The sequence below is a fragment of the Agelaius tricolor genome, unplaced genomic scaffold (assembly GCF_023055355.1).
Source record: "Agelaius tricolor isolate 1412-34295 unplaced genomic scaffold, bAgeTri1.0.p SCAF_18, whole genome shotgun sequence".
Lineage (NCBI taxonomy): Eukaryota > Metazoa > Chordata > Aves > Passeriformes > Icteridae > Agelaius > Agelaius tricolor.
In genome coordinates this window covers 4,651,826-4,672,984 of record NW_027269278.1, presented here as the reverse complement: position 1 = coordinate 4,672,984, position 21,159 = coordinate 4,651,826, and the positions used below count along the sequence as shown (strand labels likewise).

The window sequence follows — 21,159 nt, the reverse complement described above, 5'->3', positions numbered from 1 at the left end:
AGCAGCGGGAGGGTCAGTGGAGCTCAGGCCAGCTCCTCCCCAGCTGGGGTGGTGCAGCACTGCAGAGTGCAGGAAAGGCAGGGCATGCAAGGGAGGGCTGGATAAAGCAGTCTGAAAAGGAGAAAATACAGAAATAAGTCTTTGTGGAACAAAAAGCAGGTAGCAGCAGTAGAATCAGAGAACCATTAAAGCTGGAAAAGTCCTCCAAGAGCACTGAGTCCAGCCAGCAGCACAGCACTGCCAGGTCCACCTCTACACCACATCGTCAAAGCACAACAAGCACATTTCTATCTTCTTCATAAGCAAAAGTAGGTCTAGACTGTAAGTTTCTGAGATTTTTAGTGATAAAAAGACTTTGTGTCTAAATTGCTATTATCCTGATGAAATGCTTTTGCTTATGTTTATCCTTTGCAAAGAACAAAATACTGTATTGCACATGCACACTCTACAGGCATCCAGCACATATTCCATCAGCTCTCACACAAAAAAATCATCTGTTCAGGTGAATGTTTCTTGAATCACATTAGAAACAGAATTTCAAATCTGATTTGGATTTAATGGCCTCACTTCAACGAGGATCCATTGTTTGCAGATCTATAGAATTAAAGCACAAAAAAATCCAAGGCGGTTTAATCAGTTTGATGTTTGTGTCATTGTGGAGAACTGTTTAAAAAAAGACTGGTCAAGAAAACAAGTCTAATAGGCTATGGAATATAAAGTTACTAAAATTTGGCTATGACTTTCATAGGTTTGCAGAGTATAAGCATACAGATAATCAAGGGTCCTGATGCAACACAGCCTCTAAAGAAGGGTATCTGAAACCTAAAAAGGAATTTTCTATTTGCTGCTAATACTTTTTCAAAAGAAAAGACTCAGGAAAGGCAGAAATATTTCAAGATTTCTTTGTGTCCTTCACAAGTGCAGTAAACTCCTCACAGCATGGCTACAGCAAGAGGAAATGGCCACAGACAAATCAGCTCCATTTACATTATTCCCCTTCTGAAGTTGTTTTCACAATCTGTCATCTTGCCATTGCAGATTTTTTTATAATACACAGCAGCTCTAGTTCTCCACCACGTTAATTATATTTTTCTCTGAGATAAAAATCATCAACTCAATCATACATTTTGCTAAAAGAAAAACACTAACAAAGTGTGGAAGCCAGGATAGGAGCATGATTAACAAAAATTACTATGCTTTTTTTACCTGATGCAGTGGAATAACAGTGTCAATAATTATGGCAGTTAATATCTGGCACCACCTCAATTTACAGCCTCAGACTTTGGGTTAGGGGAAAAGAGAAGGGAGACTTAGGACCCAGAAGTTTACAGAGAAATCAAATGTTTTTTTTCAAGCAAGTCCCTCATTGGCCTCTTTTAAAAGCAGCAAACAGACTAATATTACAATTAGAATAGAATTGTTATGGTGTAGAAATGAACAGTTTAAATGTCACAGGCATCTAAAATAAATTTTGCAATTACTAAATAAACGAAATAATCTCATTTGCACTGACACCCAATTACAGCACACTAAGCAGTGTATTTTATTACCTCCTCACCTATCCAATCACCTCTGCAGCAGCTCCTTCCCACCAGTAAAATGTTAGTTATTTGTAAAACATGTCAATGGATTTTAAGATAAATCTGACAGGACTTCCTGGTTAAAAACCTGTGCTGACTTTACATCATTTGAAGTAGATCAGACACGAAATTATTGATCAATAAACAAAACACTACAAGTATTGCAGATCCAAGGATATAGTATGACCTTTTTGGGTGTAATTAAATAACCCATTGGAAGATCTGACCATGCTGGGATATCTGAAATCAATTCCTACTGCATGAGCCATAGTTTGCACTAGATTGCCAGTGATATGAACTAATTTATTCCACACCACCTAAAGCAGATGCTGCTCCTGATTGATGTCTGCATCCCAGTTTAAAGGGACATCTGAGCACAGAGTCCTGCAGAGAGGGATGGGCAAGGGAACCACAACTGACCATATGCAAAATTAACTGCAAAATTAACTGACCATGTGCAAAAATAACATTCCTTATTGAGGGCAAAGATTCCTCTCATGGACAGAATTTGTACGAATTTGTTTATCCCACACAAATGTGCAGCAAATGGTTTAAGCAAATATTTCCATCTATGGTTGTTCAACAGTTATTTGCTGAGCACAGCTTTAAGATTTATGATTAGTGACTTAAGCCCCTAATTGATGTTATTAGCATTGAGTTCATGGTATGCAAAAAGTTGCCAGTCATGAGTGTTCATGATTTGATTCAAGTTGTCTGCTTTGCTGAACATTCCCAAAGAGTACATTTATCTGTTTAAAATTCATGGCACATAGGCACAACAGTTCTGTACGGCAAAAGTCAACACTAATCAGTTTACAAATAAATATCAAGGAATAAAACTGGAAATAACCAACCACACTGAAAGGAAGGTCTGGCTTAATGAATGAAGCCCACTTTATTCTACAAAATCCTACTTAGTTTCACAATCTATCAGTAAAGTAACACCACTGAAAATCAGACCTTACTTCACACTGCCTTATCCTAAAGCACTAGTATTGCAATTATTTAATTAACAATAATAGCACCACAATTATATGAAATAAGAAAAATAAATTAAGACAAATGAAAAACGTAGAACAAAGAAGCAGCCTCAACCATAACAACAGAGGCTGAACAGGTGAATTTGTTATTTGAAGAATTAATAGAACAGAACCTGTGGGACAACCAAAGTCTATAAAACTATGACAAAAGTGTTTTTCTCTCAGGGAAATTAATTCCACCTAAGCCTTCCAAAGGAGGGGTTGAAAATATCTCTTATGCCCTGTGCCCACTCTGAGCCTTTTTTTCAAGGTCTTTCTTCAACCCTGTCAACACAGGCATGTTCACCTTATAGCAGGTAAAATTTACTTTCTAACTACTGCACCACAAGGAAGGCTGCCAGTGTGAATTTGGTTCTCTGGCTTTGGACAGTGCCTGCTCTTCCAAAGACTTAAAAAAATTCTAAAAGAAGGTCTTAAAAGATGTAGTGCTCCTGCAGCTCAAATGGTGCCATGCACAGTCATCTCATTAATGCCAGCTCCACAATTTGTATCAGCACTCCTGAAGGTGCACATGAAGTGACATTTAAATATAGGTCCAGAAATAATACAGTGAACTTATAAATATATTCAAGCATAAAAATGAAGAGGACCATAAATTATTTAAGTGAAAGGATGCCACCTGCACAAGGTTAAAAGATAGATAATGGCCATGATCAATGGTGAGCCAGTGAAGGGAGTGCAGTTCCAAACAGGTGATCCATCCTGGACTGCTCCAGGATGAAGTCTGATGAAGTTATGGAAGGAACAGAAATAGTTTGAGCCTACTTAGTCCTTGGGCTTTGATTTACTGCTGTTTGAAAAGGAGTTTTACATACTACATGATTTTGTTTGCTTGCATGTTTGTCTTTGCTTCTGCCCCCCACTCTGCATCCTGCTGCAGCAGCACGGGGCTGTCTCTGCCTTGGCACTGAAGCTGCTCTCTTCAGGAGGAGGAGGAGGAGGAGGAGGGTGGGATTCTCTGCAGCCAGAGGCATTACAGATTGACAGAGCCATTCAGAGATGGCAGACACAGTGGGACATGTCTCCTGATAATGACATCCAAGGGCTCCAGTCTGGTCATGAGCTTCCCCACGGACAGATCTGGAGGGAGGAAATGCTTTTTTCCAGGTCAGTGGGCAAGAACTGAAGAATGAGTCACAATCCCCTTCCCTGGGCTGCCTTGGGATTCCACAGAGCAGATTCTTTGGCATTTGGAACATGCTAAGGAAGGCAGGGAAAATAAAGACATTTCCTGGGACAGGCTGAGGTTGCTGCCTCTGGTCTTTTGCAAGAGGCCCCTGGTACATTCAATCTCTTTAGGGTGTCTGGAAATTATAGAATAAAATTCTTACAGATCTTCAGAGCTAAACACGTTAGCCTGCCATTCCAAGGGGTAAATTCAACAATCCAGGAGATCCCTTCAGTTTGGCTACAGGTGCTGGTGCCCAGCTCTGCCAGGGAAGCTGCTGTGGGAAGAGCCAGGGCAGTTCTGGCTGCTTCCATTGGGCTCCACAGCTGAGCCTGCCCCTGCAGCTCCTGTCCCATGTCACACCTGAGACAGGACAGAGAGGTACCAGGCAGCAGGGAGGGAGGGAAAAGCTGTGAGGAACAGCCCTGGGAGCAGCCAAGCCAGAGAATGAGACAGCAAAAAGGTGCTGGGGCAGATCCTGGTTTCACCTCAGTGCTGTGAGGAGGGGGAGTGTGAGCAGCCAAGCCACCACAGGTGTAATGCCACTACATAACATCACTCATTTCACTGTCAACAAGGCAGAAATTCACACAAACCTGGTGGTGACTCTATGCAACTTTGCATTTGCCCACCATTAATTTCTAGAATTATTTTATAAGCAGCTCTATGCTTGCTTTCATTACTCTTATTAATTGTGAATTGATAAATGAGTTGCCAATCAGCTACATGAATTAAATAGAAAAAGTCTGCAGATTTCATGCACAGGCTCCTCCACATACTCAAAGCCAACCCTGCTGCTCTGTATTTACCATGACTGCTCTCTGTGAAACAGCTCCCAGCACAGCTGTGGTGCTGCCATGAAGCATTTTTTTTTCCTGTACCAAAATACAACCAACATAACTACTCAAAAAACAAACCACCAGCTTTGGACATTAACATAAAAGCTAATCATGTTATTATTTTTACAGCAACAGTTCAAAAGCTCAGTGGCTGAATAATTACACCCCAACCTGCCATCATTAAATAAGCATTAATGGGCTATACATACTGCTCTGGGGAAAAGAGAGTTCCAGAAAAAAGGGCTAATTATACTGAAAGGTAAGACATCATTTTCAGTAATAAAACTAAATTTACTGTAATTAAAAGCCAATTTTCAGCTTTGGTCTTTAAAGAAATATTAAGTGCTGTAATAAATACATATTTATCCTTCAGATTCACAAGATGGTCCCCCAAATGAAAAACACCATATGTGGCATCTTACATGCTAAGCAAATCAAGAAGTAAATTCCTACAGCATGAAACACCATCACTGCTAGTGCTAGAGTAAATTTAGATTTGTGATAAGAAACTTCACAGAAACTGAAAACAAACAAACTGATAAATTGTGATTAGTATCTCTCCAAATTTCCTATACAATTTCATTTGAAGAGCAACTAACAAATGCACAGTACTGAAATGTTTCTTCAGACTAAATGTTAATATATAAAGTTTGTGGCAGCAAATTGTAACAGGAGGTAAAAATTTTATCAGTGTTCCGCAAAAATTTCTCAAGATCAAATTTAAACAGCAATTTTTACCAAAAGGCTTTAAAAGTCTTTAAATCCTTCCTATACTACATTGTAAGAGCACTGACAGGGTCAGTGGATGGTCACAAAAAGCAAGAGCAGTGAGAAAAGAGCTGCCACCATCTAAGGTGACTCAAAGGTCACTCTTTTGGGAAGGGGTCACAGATGAAGTGGTTAAGGCCCCTTCTAAAAGCAATAAAACAGCTGTACAATGAGGAAGCCCCACAAGGCAGAGAGTGACCATTCAAACACACACACAAAGGCCTCCTCCTCCTCCTCCTCCCGGATTGCTTATCCTGCTCTTTAAAAACGAGGCCATTGGCAGCTCACCTGCATCAACAGGGATGGGCTGCAGGGATAGTAACCCTCCTGGTGCACTGCCCTGCACAGGGAAAACCTGCATGCCCAGGGAAACCTGCATGCCCAGGGAAACCTGCATCCATGCAAAACCTGCACCCAGCACAACCTGCATGCCCAGGGAAACCTGCATGCCCAGGGAAACCTGATCCCCAGGGATACCTGTATCCCCACCAAAACCTGCATCCCCAGGGAAACCTGCATGCCCAGGGAAACCTGCATGCCCAGGGAAACCTGCATCCATACAAAACCTGCATGCCCAGGGAAACCTGCATCCCCAGGGAAACCTGCATCCCCACCAAAACCTGCATCCCAGCACAACCTGCACCCCCAGGAAAACCTGCATGCCCAGGGAAACCTGCATGCCCAGGGAAACCTGATCCCCAGGGAAACCTGATCCCCAGGGATACCTGCATCCCAAGGGAATCCTGATCCCCAGGGATACCTGCATCCCAAGGGAAACCTGCATGCCCAGGGAAACCTGATCCCCAGGGAAACCTGCATCCCCAGCACAACCTGCACCCAGCAGAACCTGCATCCCAGCACAACCTGCACCCCCAGGAAAACCTGCACAACCTGCATGCCAGCAAAACCTGCATGCCCAGGGAAACCTGCATGCCCAGGGAAACCTGCATGCCCAGAGAAACCTGTATGCCCAGGGAAACCTGCATCCATACAAAACCTGCATCCATGCAAAACCTGCACCCAGCACAACCTGCATCCCCAGGAAAACCTGCAGCCCCAGGAAAACCTGCATCCCTGCAAAACCTGCATCACTGCAAAACCTGCAGCCCCAGCAAAACCTGCAGCCCCAGCAAAACCTGCATCCCTCCAAAAAGTCCCTGCCCCAGTTCAGCTTCCAGGAGCCCCAATCTCCTGTGCTGGCAGTGCCTCCTGTGCCACTGCTGCCTGCGCACACACAGACTGCTGCAGGGTGTTTTAACCAGGAGCACATGGGGGGAGTTCCTATCCCCACACACTTTTTCTTTGGCATCTCCCAGATGCTCTCAGGAGATGCCAAAGATGCTAAGCCTGAGGAGTGCTATTTTATTTTATTAGCTACTCATTGCTGGTTGTCTCCTCAGCAACATGCTATGGAGCTATCAGGAAGTGGAGCAAGACAATCTCCTGATTCTGTGGTCTGGCCAGAGTCACAGCTATGTTTGAAGACTGTTTGACCTCACCCAAACAAATAAATCTGCTTCCTTATTAGGGCTTCCAGTCTGCATGAAGCAGCAGGAAGCTAACAAATTTTATTATACCTTTTTATTATACCTCAGCTGCAGTCTCACCACACGAATCAGAAAATCTAGATCTTTAACTGAGATTTGGGTCAATCCAGTGTTTTCTCAAAATCAGTATCAGTTTACTTAGCCAGAAAACACTTGGCTATGGGAGTAATGTCTCTCAAGTCAATTTCAGATTGAAATTTAAGTTATTTAGTCCAAAATATGCATCTTGATTTTCTTCACATACTTTGAGGCTCTCAGAATGGGAATTAAGGATCAAGAATTGAAGAAAATGGTTTCTAAGAGAAAACATTGTATGGATCCACCTTCCTTCTCCTACAATGCATGCTTCATTATTAAAGAAAACTATTTTAGAAAAGTACTAATAATCACATATTTAAACTTAAAAAATTAATCAACACTAGAAATATCAGTCTCTAGTCCAGCCTAAGAAATCTTAGCCAATCTTCATACTCCAGTACAAACACTGTCCACCATCAAGCTACTGGCCAAAATGAGAACTAATCTGGCAGCTGAAGTATGTGACAGATCACAGTACAAGACACAGTGCTCCTGTTTAGATGCACAGATATTCTCACATGTATACTCAGGGAAACCAGAACAATTCATCACTGCAAAAAAAATTCCAAATGAGGTCAGTGGCTTCTGCACAGAGAGGCCTGAAAAAACCAAGGTGCTGCTGGTGGCATAACTTCATGATCCCACTGCTTTGTTTGCAAAGCTTTACAGCTGTTGCAGGTGAGAAAACACATTTTAACTGGACATAACTGGTCAATATATAAGCTAATTTCATCTTCAATAAGTAAGGAGCAGCTAGAAGAAAAATCAAAGAGCCATGATAAAACTTATATGAGAGGAAAATGAAATAAAATTACTATCATGAGGAGGTCAGAGGAGGACAAGAGACAGACAAATAGGCAGAGAGAGAGAGAGGATGTGTTTGAGAGACACAGACAGAGAAGGAGAAGCCAGTCCAACAGTGAAACATCTGAGCACAGGAAGGAAGCTGGGTTTGATCCAGGCAAATATGAGAAAGCCCTAAGAGGTACTGAGCATAAGCCAGCACCCCCAGATGCTTCTCTGCTACCTAAGGGAATATAACAATAAACATCTTCCCAATACCAGAATACAGGTAGTATTTCAAGTGACACTGTCTTTGCTTACTGCACTGATTTTTCGTCACAGCAGCATGGCAGTGAATGGGAGAGTTAAAATACATCATGCTACCTATGTAAAATACACCCTGCCAACCACATGATTTGCATTTCACATGGATCCCATGATGCATGTGAAATAAACCCCTTATCCATGTGAAATACACTCTACTATCCATGTGAAATACACTCTACTATCCATGTGAAATACAGCCCTTATCCATGTGAAATACACTCAGTTATTCATGTGAAATACAGCCCTTATCCATGTGAAATAAACCCTGGTATCCATGTGAAATACACTCTACTATCCATGCGAAATACACCCTGCTATCCATGTAAAGTACACCCTGGTATCCATGTGAAATACACTCTATTATCCATGTGAAATACAGCCTTATCCAAGTGAAATACACCCCTTATCTAGGTGAAATACAGCCCTTATCCAAGTGAAATACACCCTGTTATCCATGTGAAATACACTCCTTATCCAGGTGAAACACAGCCCTTATCCAAGTGAAATACACTCTACTATCCATGTGAAATACACCCCTTCTCCACATGAAATACACCTTTTATCCATGTAAAATACACCCCCTACCCATGTGAAATACACCCCCTACCAGGTGAAATACAGCCCTCCAGGTGAAATACACTCCTTATCCATGTGAAATACACTCCTTATCCAGGTGAAATACAGCCCTTCTCCAGGTGAAATACAGCCTGCTACCTTTGTGCAGCACATCACCAAGGGGCTCATCCTCTGGTGCCACAGCATTTCCCCTTCCTCCCATTCCACCCTTTAGGAGCCTGTCACCAAAGGCATCCCAGAGCTGCAGACCCCACTGTGCAGGAGAAGAGGCTGTTTGGAGATTTCTCCAGGAACAGATGGCCTTGAAGGCAGAGGCCCAGGAAGGCTGCTCTGGCCAAGGTGGCTCTGGAGGTGACATTCCCCTGCAGGGAGGGGACAGCTTGCAGAAGGAGCCAGCCTGGTGGGTGACAGGAGTGCCAGCAGCACTTGGCACTCTCCCTGATGGTGAGGAGCCATCTAGCCCAGCCCCACTCTGTCCCTGAACTTTCCCCTTCTCCTCAGTAACACAAACCCAACCAGACATGTTTCCAAGCCCATCTCCAGGCAACTGAGCACTGCTGAATCCTGCACCTTCACCTCCAGCTCTGAGCCAAATGCTCAAACAGGAGGAACCTGGAATAGCTTCTCCACTGCTCTCAGGTGACCTACATGCACCATTTGAATCAGATTTTTAATAATTTTTAATTATTACAAAGAATGCTTTATATAATTATCATTTATATTACATATTTATATAATTATATAAACATAATATATATTATAAATATAATACATAAAAATAAATATTATATATATTTATATTATATATTATATATTATATATTATATATTATATATTATATATTATATATTATATATTATATAAATATAATATATATAAATATATATTATATTTATATAATAATTTAAAATTTGTAAAACCCAAGCTGAACAACATTCTTGAAAGACTGACACCCAGGTTACACAGGTGTGACTCAGTTTACCTTGATATATCTGCACATAACTCTGATTTCAGCAACATTATCTGGAGAGATTTTGTTCCTAATGCAAACACCATGGTGCAGGACACGTCCACAGAGAATCCAGCAACTTTGGTTCTATTTATGGCACTTTTCTATAATTGTTTCAGTTCTTCTTTTCCCACTTGGCATGTAGCATTCAAAATCTATTTCCAAAGAAACATTTCTCATAAAATTATAAAGCATCACTATTTTTGCATAGGATTCAAAGAACAAAGAGGAGTCTGTTTTCCACTGTTGTGTTTCTTCTTTCCCCAAATTATGAATCTACTCTTTCTCCTCTGAAGCATCCAGCAGCACCAGTTTTAAACTGGAATGCTCAGATGGAGCCCATTTCACAGTGAAGGAAAAGCTGAGGGTATTTTGGCTGCTGTGATATTCCCACTGCCATAAAACCACAAGTGCTTGATGTCCTGAACCTGAACTTCAACAGAGCAGTTCACCATTTGAATTTCAGCTCCTCCTAACTGGAAGGGATGCCAAGGTGCTCTCCCTGCCAGCTTGAGGCTGGTTACAGCAATTCACAAAACCTTGACTTCTACAAAATTCCACTGCAGAGGGACAAGTTCAGTTCGCTCTTCGCCGCCTGTCCTGGTTTGACTTCATATTCACACATTAACAAATTATGCTGTAAAATCAGATTTAAGAGCTGTAATGGGGAGAAGGGAAGATTTATATCCTCTTTAAACTAGCTGTCCATGTAGGTTTTTATCGAACTAGCATGTACTGAGTTCTCAGCTAAATCCACCACTAAAATGAGCTCTCCAAATGAATTTCTTTTTCAGTACATTTCATTTCATTTCCCAAATGAGAGTTACAGGGATACAGTTGATGGACTGTCTCACTAAAAATTTCTTTGCTTGAATTTTCACGATTTTGTATTTTTTACAAAAGCAGGCAGATCATGAGAGAATGCCTATATCCTCTTGGTCCAACAGGGAACTGCTAAAAACCTTGTCACTTTTGGAAGTCTCAGTCTGCACAGACAACCCCATTTAAATGAGTTCTGTTCACATTACATTTCTCATTCAGCAATTATTATCTCTTCTCCTGACTTAAACAACTCATTTTCCTCCACTTCACTGTATCATAAATCCAAATAGCTGAACTCATGCTCCATCTGAAACTTCATTTCACAAGAGGAAAGGGAAAAAAAAGCTGTGGTTGCCTCTTTGGTAAAATCAGCTTCTGCTAATAGCTTCATTCATTTATCCATTTGTTTTATCCTTCCTCTCCCAAGACTGTTACATTTCTAAACTTTTCCTTTAGTTAAACTTTTGATATAACTTATCAGATATTCTGCCTATCATCAACTTATCAGATATTCTGCCTATCATCTCCACTACAGTGTAGAATCTGCCCAGCACTCTGAAATATCTGAAATGTCATGTCCACTATGCACAACTTCATTTTCCATGTAATAACACTTCAGCACACCTTTGGGCTGGGCATTAATTAATTAATTAATGCTTGAGTGGGGTCAAACCTTTCTTCTTTCTCTAAATGCAACCATTGCTCTTAGTCACATGTAAATGGAATAACAGAAAAAAGGCATTCCTAAAACACTTCTGGCACGAGCAGCTCTACTGTATTTCCATCAGCCAATCCATGTACCCATAGGATAAAGCTTTGGGGCTCTCAGGCTGTGAGAGATAAGGAATAAAACAGCACAAGACTCACAATCAATGTTTAGACTCACATCATCTCCATCACAAGCCCTCTGTATCACCACTGGGGCTGCAAAACCACCTCCAAACTTATGTCTGGTATATTTTTTTTCCACAGCACACACACTGCCATGCTGCTCCTCCACCACATCCTTCCTTTCAACCCAACTCAGAGATTTCTTTTTCCACTTTTTGCCGTTTTTTCTTTTGTTCTTTTTCTTCTCCTTTTAGGAAAATGTATTTCAATCCTGCAAGAACCAAGTGCAGTTCCAGAGACTTGATGAATAGGCCCAACATACAGACACATGATTTGTGAGTATCATCAGCCCCATTTATCAGTGTGGAAACTTGTACAACAGCAAAGTCCATCGGCTCCCTGAGAATCCCTGTTTCAGTCCCTGGGATAAAATCTGCTCCTCACATTCTAAAGTCCAATCATTTGTCAACAGACTCAGATTTGCATTTTCTATTTCCTGTCCTTTGTATTCCAGTCAGCTGTAGAGCTCTTCCCTTGAGAAATACCAAATTATCCACACATAATTGATTTCTTATGTTGATATCATTGGCAATGTTAAAGCAGAAGAAGTAATTTGAGAACCAAAATGTTAACTGGAATCCAATAATTCTCACAAAGCTGCAAAAAACCAACAATTTGATCTCCTCCCATACAGTTTAGCAACAACAAAACCAAACAGGATTGCTGTGTTTGCGTTCGAACGCGACACGGCCGTTTTCCACGCCGCATTTTTTTATGGCAACATAAAACCAGAGATAGATAAAGGAGACATGAAATAGATACAAGATAAAGGAGGATTGGCAGCATTACCAGAACAGACAAAGTCCTTCTTCTGCACCTCTGCCACGAGGAAGCCGCGCAGGCCGACGGGCGCCAGGCAGAAGGTGAACTGGCCAATGGTGCGGCGCTGGCGCAGCCAGTCCGACAGCCAGGCCAGGTGGCAGTCACAGTGCAGGAAGTTGGAGTGCAGGCGCCTGCAAAACACAGCAAACACACAGTTACTGGGGTTGTCTGAACAAAACACCCAGCAAACCCACAGTTACTGGGGTTGTCTGAACAAAACACCCAGCAAACCCACAGTTACTGGGGTTGTCTGAACAAAACACCCAGCAAACCCACAGTTACTGGGGTTTTCTGAACAAAACACACAGCAAACCCACAGTTACTGGGGTTGTCTGAACAAAACACCCAGCAAACCCACAGTTACTGGGGTTTTCTGAACAAAACACACAGCAAACCCACAGTTACTGGGGTTGTCTGAACAAAACACACAGCAAACACACAGTTACTGGGGTTGTCTGAACAAAACCGACACAGCAAACCCACAGTTACTGGGGTTTTCTGAACAAAACCGTCACAGCAAACCCACAGTTACTGGGGTTTTCTGAACAAAACACACAGCAAACACACAGTTACTGGGGTTTTCTGAACAAAACACAGCAAACACACAGTTACTGGGGTTTTCTGAACAAAACACCCAGCAAACCCACAGTTACTGGGGTTGTCTGAACAAAACACCCAGCAAACCCACAGTTACTGGGGTTGTCTGAACAAAACACACAGCAAACCCACAGTTACTGGGGTTGTCTGAACAAAACACCCAGCAAACCCACAGTTACTGGGGTTTTCTGAACAAAACTGTCACAGCAAACCCACAGTTACTGGGGTTGTCTGAACAAAACACCCAGCAAACCCACAGTTACTGGGGTTGTCTGAACAAAACACACAGCAAACCCACAGTTACTGGGGTTTTCTGAGCAAAACCCTCAAAGGGAGCCATCGACCGCCAGCCTGCCCTGCTCTCTGCTGCCATTTCAGTGGGATCACCCCAGGTTCTTGTTTACAGATGAGTCAGGGCTTGGTTGTCCTCAATATTATATAAAGGTCAGATATAAGTTTGTGCTGTTATTTGTAATTTTTTCCAAAAATTCAGTTTATTGGTGATCCACCTACAGCTCGCCATTCTAGAGACAAAAATATGCAGAATTTAAGATTGTTCCACATAATCGCTTTGTGTGTGATTTCACATCAGAAAGAGCTGCATCAATGTGATATCTCTGAGTGAATTCAAAGAATGGCTTGTCTAAACATGAGGACCAGGCTCAAGAACAGGATGATGAGTGATCCTCCTCTCTTCTCAATCCTTTGAGGAGAGGTGGAGAGAGAGAACCTCTGCACATTAGCTGCAATGGTTGGAGCATGGTGCTAATAATAACACCAGGGTTGTATGATCCCTCTATGGGCCATTCACTGAAGACTTGGACTTGGTGACTATTATAGATCCCTTCCAACTCAGAATATTCTGGGGAAAGACAGGCAAAACAAAACTTCAGAGGCTATTGATCCATTTCTGTTCCTGTGTTGCCTGTACAAGTCCATCAATGCTCTTTTTCCTGTAGTAATTTAACACAAGTAGAAAGGATCTAGACAAGAATTTTCAGCTCATGAAAGACCCACTCATGTGCAGCTCCCTGCCAGGACTTGCAGAACCATTATCACATCTGCAAAATGATGATGGGTTCAGGGAACAAATCTGGTCATTTAAATAGCCACCAAACTTTAGGTCAAAACAAAAGTCCGGGACATGAATTATTTAATTCCTGTAATGACTCATGCATTTGGAGTGTTGCACCAAATGAAATCATGAACCAGATTAAAAATCCTGTCAGAAATGGTTAGACACAGCATTATTCACTAATATTACAGGCACACAATTGGTGTGCACCAGATTTAGCCTTGTCCATGCTCCAAAGAAATGAACTGTCTGTCTGTGAGCTGTCCCCACAGCACAGCAGCAGCTCAGCCCTGCAGTGGCACCCAAGCTGACAGTTCCCAGATTTGTATGTCTGGGGTGGACAGCCACAATAAAGGAAAAGGAAAAAAAACCCCACAAATCTGGAGCTGGGAGTTTATCCTGTAGAGATGGAAAGCACTAATCTCCTGGGAGTACTGTAAAATGTAATTGTTCTACAAGGATCACTAGAAGACCTTGAGTTTAGAGATTGTAAAGCTCTTTAATTGAAGCTGCAGCAAGTTAGATTTCTAGTAAAATGTTCAGCTGTTGTGAACCATTAATTTGCCTTTTTGTTGAAGAACAAATAAATACATAAATATCATCTAGCCAGAAATCATCCTAAGTCAGAATTTGTTGTAACCTAAGAGAGTCAGTGTTTCATTTAAGCCCTCAGTCTCATCCTTCCCACCACATCAATCAACAATGATACTCAGGATCTGCTTCTTTCTGGAACTGAGCTCATCCCATGCCATTCCCTGCACCCCCTGCATGCAGGCATGAGTGAGAAAAGCACTATTTCACACAAAGGGTTGGGTTAGGCAGTTCTCCAGTTTTGTGAGCTGGTTTTTCCCCTCAATAAATTGATTTATCTGGGTTTTGGGGGTTCCTGTTTCAGTAGTGCAAACCACCAGCTCCCTGCCTCAGCAGAGCCCTCCTTGTCTTTTGGCACAGCTACTCCACATGGAGAGGAGATCATTTAGAGACCCCATCTTAACAAAGCAGCCTATCAGAATATATTTTTGATAATTATACTAATAAATACAGCCTCAAGAAGACTTTTCACAGTACTTCAAAAATAGTATAAAGCAATTCCCTGAGAACACTGAAGTGCTTTCACACATTTTCAGTTTACCCTTAAATAAAAAAAATGAAAAGAAATAATGTAATTATCTATGTCAGTAGTAATTCACAGATGCAGAGACAACAGGACACTTACCATTAAGCAAATAGGTAGAGGGAACATGCTTTATCATAAATAAAGCTGTTTCAAGCAAAGGAAAGCAGGTCAATAAAAACTAATTCCTGTCACTTCCAATCAAGGCTAAAAATCAATGAAACTTAAGAACAGAAGAGACAGTTAGCTAAAAAATCTTAGCACAGAAGAGCTGATTTTAGCAAAGAATTCTTCAAATGCTTCAAAACTTCCTGGCATTTTACTCTTTTTCTTCTTTCCCCTGAGTGCTCATGTTGAGCAGGATGATTTCTGGCTAGATTATATTTTCTTCTCTGTTCTACCATAGGCAGATTGTTTTGAGAGCCATGAAGAAAAGCTGTTTATTCACAGAACCATCAGAGCACACTAGCTGCAGCAGCATCCCCAAATCTCCTGCTAATGGATCTCACCAGAGTGTAAAGGAGACACAAAGGAAAACACTGTCCACACTGCACTGGGCCTCAGCTGACTGGAAAAGGGGCTCATCCCTACTCAAGGAACATTCAGAGCAGGCATTTCCCACAAAAAACTTCCAAAAAAAGCACATCTAAGTGGCAGGCTATTTGAGAAGGTGGACACACTGATGACCATTTTTAAAGGAAACAGTGAAGTCACCAAACTGTGAGGGGCATCACTCATTATACATTCCAACAAGAAACTTGAGAGAATATTACCATCTTCCCCCAAAGAGCATCTTTATACAAATTCCTACATTGCCCTGCTAGGGGTGCTGTGTGTTGTTTGTCAGTCTTTGGAAACTGGAACCTGTCCTTTGATATTGATGAAACTGACTTTACAGAACATCAGGTGAATGAATACAAATGCAAGTTTGCCTAAGTTGCCCTTTTATCTACAGTCCCAAAATTAAATTTCCAGCAAATCCTTTTAGAGTGGGGCAGCATTCATGTTCTATAAAACGTGTCTCTCAGAATTCAATAGAAAAGCTTCCCTTTATAAATCCTATTTATGACTTCTTCCTTTTTTTTCTTTTCTTTTTCCCCCCCTTAATTACAGCAGAGGGGGATTAGTCAGTGTAAGTCTCCAGGGAGCTATATACAAAGCCATCTCTGAAATTAAACTAAAGGGAAAATGGCAGAAGACACTGAAGGCACAGAGCTCTGCTAACAGACAAGAGTGGCTAATCTGGAAAAGCCAGGCAAATTTTCTGAATAAGAAAAGGCAAAATTCCAGGAACCTTAACTCTACACCTTTATCTTCTTTAGCCATTCTCTTCTAAAAGACAAATATCTCATTTCCATTTAATTACTTACATTAAGATCTAATAATGTCATCATTTGATGAAGAATGCAAATTTAAGTCAGAGGTTATCTTACAGAGATTGACATAAGTAAGAGCCATTTTTCTTCAGTTCTGTTAATTTATTTAATATGATTTTACACATGCATGCATAGCATCCCTGAAGTATTGTATTTTTTCAGTGGCACAGAAAATTTTCAGGCTAGCTACTATTTCCCTTTCTTTGCCTCTAGAGTTAAATACATCTTGGATGAGTTTGAGATTCTGGAGGAAAAACAGGGGTGCTTTGTTTAGACGTGACTTTTCCTGAAGCTGTGTATTCCCTAAAGGAATCGAAAGAAATAATTTACTTAAGGAAATGGTTTTGGTAGGCTATGGCTAAATTATACAAATGCTTAGTCTAATTTCACAGTCTTTGTATTTTGATCTACTAAACAACAGAGCTTTTCCAGTGCAATGGCATGCAGCTCAAAAACAAATGGATTTGATATAAGAGAAGCTTTTATATAAAAAAAATCCATCAGAATAAGTGACATTTTGTTTCAGAAAGTATCTGGAAAGATGCTTTTTTCATCTGCTTTAAAAATGCCTTGTTTCAGAAATTAACATTCTGAATTTGAAAAGAATTAATGGGATTTAAACACAGGATATTAACAAAATTCAATAATTTGATGCATCTGAGCAGTTTTTACGATCCCGCTGATGCTCCAGCTTGGAACACATTTCACATTATGGCTTTTCCCATGGGGGAAAAAAAAAAAAGCCAGCTTATTTTCTGGGTAAATTCAAAATCTTGATAAAACTGACTGTTACTTAATGCTGGGCAGATCCAGAACAGAGGCTCACGGGGCTCTGTGGGCACCAGCCCCTTCACAGCCCTGCCTGGGCTCCCCAGCCCTGCAGCCACCCAGCCCTGGGGCAGCCTGAGGGACTGATAAATGAGATTATCACAGATGACAAAGAGCCAAAAAGTTGGTTTACAGCATCAGAATTGCATTATAAAATGAGAAGATCCTACTCACAGAGTCCTGATCTTTGGCATGTGGTTGAAGCTGGTAACAGGAATGTGGGTGATGTTGTTGTTATTGAGGGTACTGTTAGGAGAGAAAAAAAAAGAGAAAAAAATTAGGTTGATCAATAATTTGCATGTCTTCACCACCAACACAGCATTTACAGAAACAACCTGTGAAAATTCTTGGCAAGCAGCAAGGCACACTCCCTGATAGCTGTGACAATTTGGGACATACCATGAAAGATGCTGCTCAGGGAAAGCAACCAACAGCAGCATCAGGATGGCTGGAGGTCACTGTTTGCCACGTCTGGGTAACAAGGGGTACAGAAAATGAGTTTTTATCAACTACTGGAAGACATCCAGACCCGTCTGTCCAGCTGCCACTTTGAAAACCTGGTGCAGCCTGAGCGTGTGGCATTCACATTCTCTGAAAAAAACCCCTTGCCCAGGATTGTCTCCTGGGAAGCTGAGAAGCCTCAGAGAAAAGGAAAACAATTCTTATCCCATTTGCTTCTCCTGTGTTGTGCTCATGTGGAATGTGTTTGCAGATTGTTTATCCAACAGGTGGCTGTTTGATTGGTTTCATGTGAATTGTTTTAACTCAATGACCAATCATGGTCAGGCTGTGTCAGGAATCTGGAAGGAGTCACGAGTTTTTCATTATTATCTTTTCAGCATTCTGTAAGTATCCTTTCTGTATTCTTTAGTATAGTCAGTATAGTATTTTTTAATATAATACAGTATCATAAAATAATAAATTAGCCTTCTGAGAACATGGAGTCAAATTCATCATTCCTGCCTTCACTGGGGCATTTCCCAGCAAATACAACGTGAGTAGGGGGACAACACACTTGGGCACAGCATTTAAAGGCAGTTTGAAGGATTTGGATGTACTGTGACCAAAAGAGAGCTGTTGGCTCTCCCAGGCTTGTTAGCAAAGCCTGCTGACATGGACAGACAGCCCCCATTGCTCCTCAGAAACACCCAGATGGATGGGCTCCCAATCCTCCCCTTCCTCAGGAAAAAATAGATGGAGAGTGGAGCAGCCTGTAATAAAGCATGTCCTGACCCAGGCACAGAGGGATTGCTGCTGCTCTGTCAAAGCTGAGCCTAAAGAGAAAATCTGGGCTGCTGGAGGGACCCCCTTAGAGCTTCTCAGGAAGAATGAACTGAGATTACCATCAGCTGAGTGTGCTGCTCCCATTTGTGTAGCTCCTAATTATATCAATGACTCTCCAGCAAATTAGAAGCTATAAAGTTTATCAAGATAGCACAGGAAATGGAAAGCACTTCCACAGGGCATAATTGCCATGCTGCAAGAGCACCAAATCTGCAAATGCAGTTTGTCATGAGAATGGACAGGGCTGGCGTCACTCAGTGTTCCAGCATGGCCAGTCCTGCCCCTGCCTGTTTGAAACATGCAGCAGGGCAGGGAGCAGCCTCTACTTTCTACAAGGGGCACAGAATTCCACAGGGCCACTTTGGCAGAAGACAGTGCTTTTGTGTGCTTATGTATGTGCTGAAGAATACATAAATACATACCTGCTGAAGCAGGAACAGCACCTCATCCTTCCCTGAACTACTCAGCTATTCCAATGTCATGTATTTGTATAGGACATTTAATCAAAAGCTCTAGAAAAGTCTGCCAGGAGTTCACTCTCTTTCTTGGTCATCTGCCAATTCAAAAACCATTTTTACAATTCTGCCTAGAAATCCCTTGGCAAAGCCATCTTCTAAAACATCAGCAGATTACAGCTAATTAAGATTTTACCCTATTAAGACTGGGTTTTGGGTACACAGGAAGACACACACCCAGACGTTGGCAAAGCCAGGAGGTTGCAGGGTACCCTGGCCCTGCACAGACACACTCAGGAGCAGGGTGGGAGCAGCTCTGGCAGCTTGTTTTGCTGCTGCTGCTGTGCTGCATGCTGGCAGGACAGCACCCAAGTAGTCTCCAGAGCTGGTATTCCAGCAGAGTGCTGCACCAGATGGATGCACTGGCAATCTGGAGCCAGCTTGGGGGCTGACATACCCATGACAGCAAACTGCACCAACAGAGCAAAGTCACCCTTCCTTTCCAAATCTGTGAGCAGAGAGAGTTACGTCAGTAAAAGCAGAGTTTTGGAAATCTGGAATGTGCATGTGAGGTCTGCTGCCAGAGATCTGTATCAGTCAAGTCACACACGTTCACACACCAGGCTGATAAGAGCTGTCAGTCTTAGCACATGATAACTTAGAGCATAACATGTAGTATTCATTCCAGATCCTCTGGAAAACTCAAAGATGTTAAAAGTTGGACAAGGAACACACAGCCAAGTATTGGGACCGATGAGTGTACAAACCACTGGGTTTGTGGATTCAGGTTCTCAATTCCCAAGGACTCAAAGGCAGCCTACTAAAAATGTAAAGGGCAAGATGAAGAGGGAGACACTGTCAGCTCCAGCAGGAGAGCTGGAAGTCAGCTCTGGGAGCTGCCAGCTGTGCCTGCCAGCCTGCAGGGCTGTGCTGGGCTGGGGCACCCTGAGCAGCAGTGATAGGGCTGCAAGCCCTGCCTCAGTCCCTGCTAAGGTCACAGGGACAGCTCACATCCCACTGGGGCAGATGGCAGGGAGCAACATGAACCTGTCTGTCACACAATGCTAGTGCTCCATTACCTTATTTACCCAGCGATGGAACCAAAGTCTTTTATGGTCAATGAGCCAAAAACAAGCCTGAACAACAATTTCAGAAAGGGAACAAACCCAGTGAGAGTGCATGAATAAATTCATCAACACACCCACCCTTCAGTATCTGTATGTGTTTGCTCTTTACATGTTGGGAAGTTCAAACAGGGCTCAGAAATGGAGTTTATAATTGCATCACCATTTTTTTTCCCCTGTAAACATAAAAATATAATTCTGAGACAACCCTGTGCTTTTGCTGCTTTTTACTTTAAAATGAGTTATGCACTGGGATGGAAGATTTTAGGTATGCAGTGATAAATAAAAGCCACATGTGAAGTCAGCTCACAAACATTAAATCACAGACGTAGCTGATGTCTGAATCAGTCACATATGGCACTACAGGAGTCAATGGGGGCCATAGGAATTCAAGAGAGATTTTCCTATTGATTTCTAAAGGATGCAGATTGGATTCAGGCAGAGCAGGCTGTGACAGTGAGCTTCCCTCTGCACTGAGGGCAGAGAACACATCCCTGTCCCTCAGTGCAATTCATCTGCATGCAGAAAGGTCACCTGTTATGACTTGATGATTCAAAAATATTTTACAGGTCCTTAAAATATTTCTATTCAACAGACTAAGCATTATTCCAATCACACAGCATTTCTGCTCACAAGACAATGAGAGTGGCTCAGGTTTTGCAAAGGTTTCAGATACTTGCTTATTTTCAAATAAGCAAAGGTTCCCCATAGTTCATTGACAAATATATAGCCCTCCTTCTAAGAATCCTAAATCAGCACTGAATTAATATTCTCTTTACACACAAATTTCAGGGATAACTCTAGCAGACAGCTACTGCATAGATAACTTAGTAGAATACTATTTCATTGGTATTTAAATGTTAACCATAATGAAGGCAATAAAACATCTATGATAACAGCAATTATTTCAGAACAGAGGAGGACAAACACTGCAAAGGGCACTAATTGCCAGTGAACTGTCTGCACCACAGCCCAGCTGGAGCTGCAGGGATTGAACCCTCACAGCTCTCAGCTCCCAGGCAGTGAAACTCTGGCATGGGAACGTGTTCAGGTAGA

At 41.9% G+C, this 21,159-nt stretch overlaps 1 protein-coding gene across 3 annotated transcripts in view; it reads right to left on the bottom strand.

Annotated features, from left to right (window-relative positions):
- Window positions 1-21,159, bottom strand: part of SLIT3 (slit guidance ligand 3) — a 494,398-nt gene that overhangs the window by 182,035 nt on the left and 291,204 nt on the right. For all 3 annotated transcript variants that reach the window (XM_071443101.1, XM_071443102.1, XM_071443103.1), the window contains 2 exons: window positions 17,415-17,486; window positions 12,218-12,381 (listed from right to left, as the gene is read on the bottom strand). In XM_071443101.1, coding sequence (XP_071299202.1) covers window positions 12,218-12,381; window positions 17,415-17,486 — 236 coding nt within the window. The remainder of the gene's footprint in view (window positions 1-12,217; window positions 12,382-17,414; window positions 17,487-21,159) is intronic.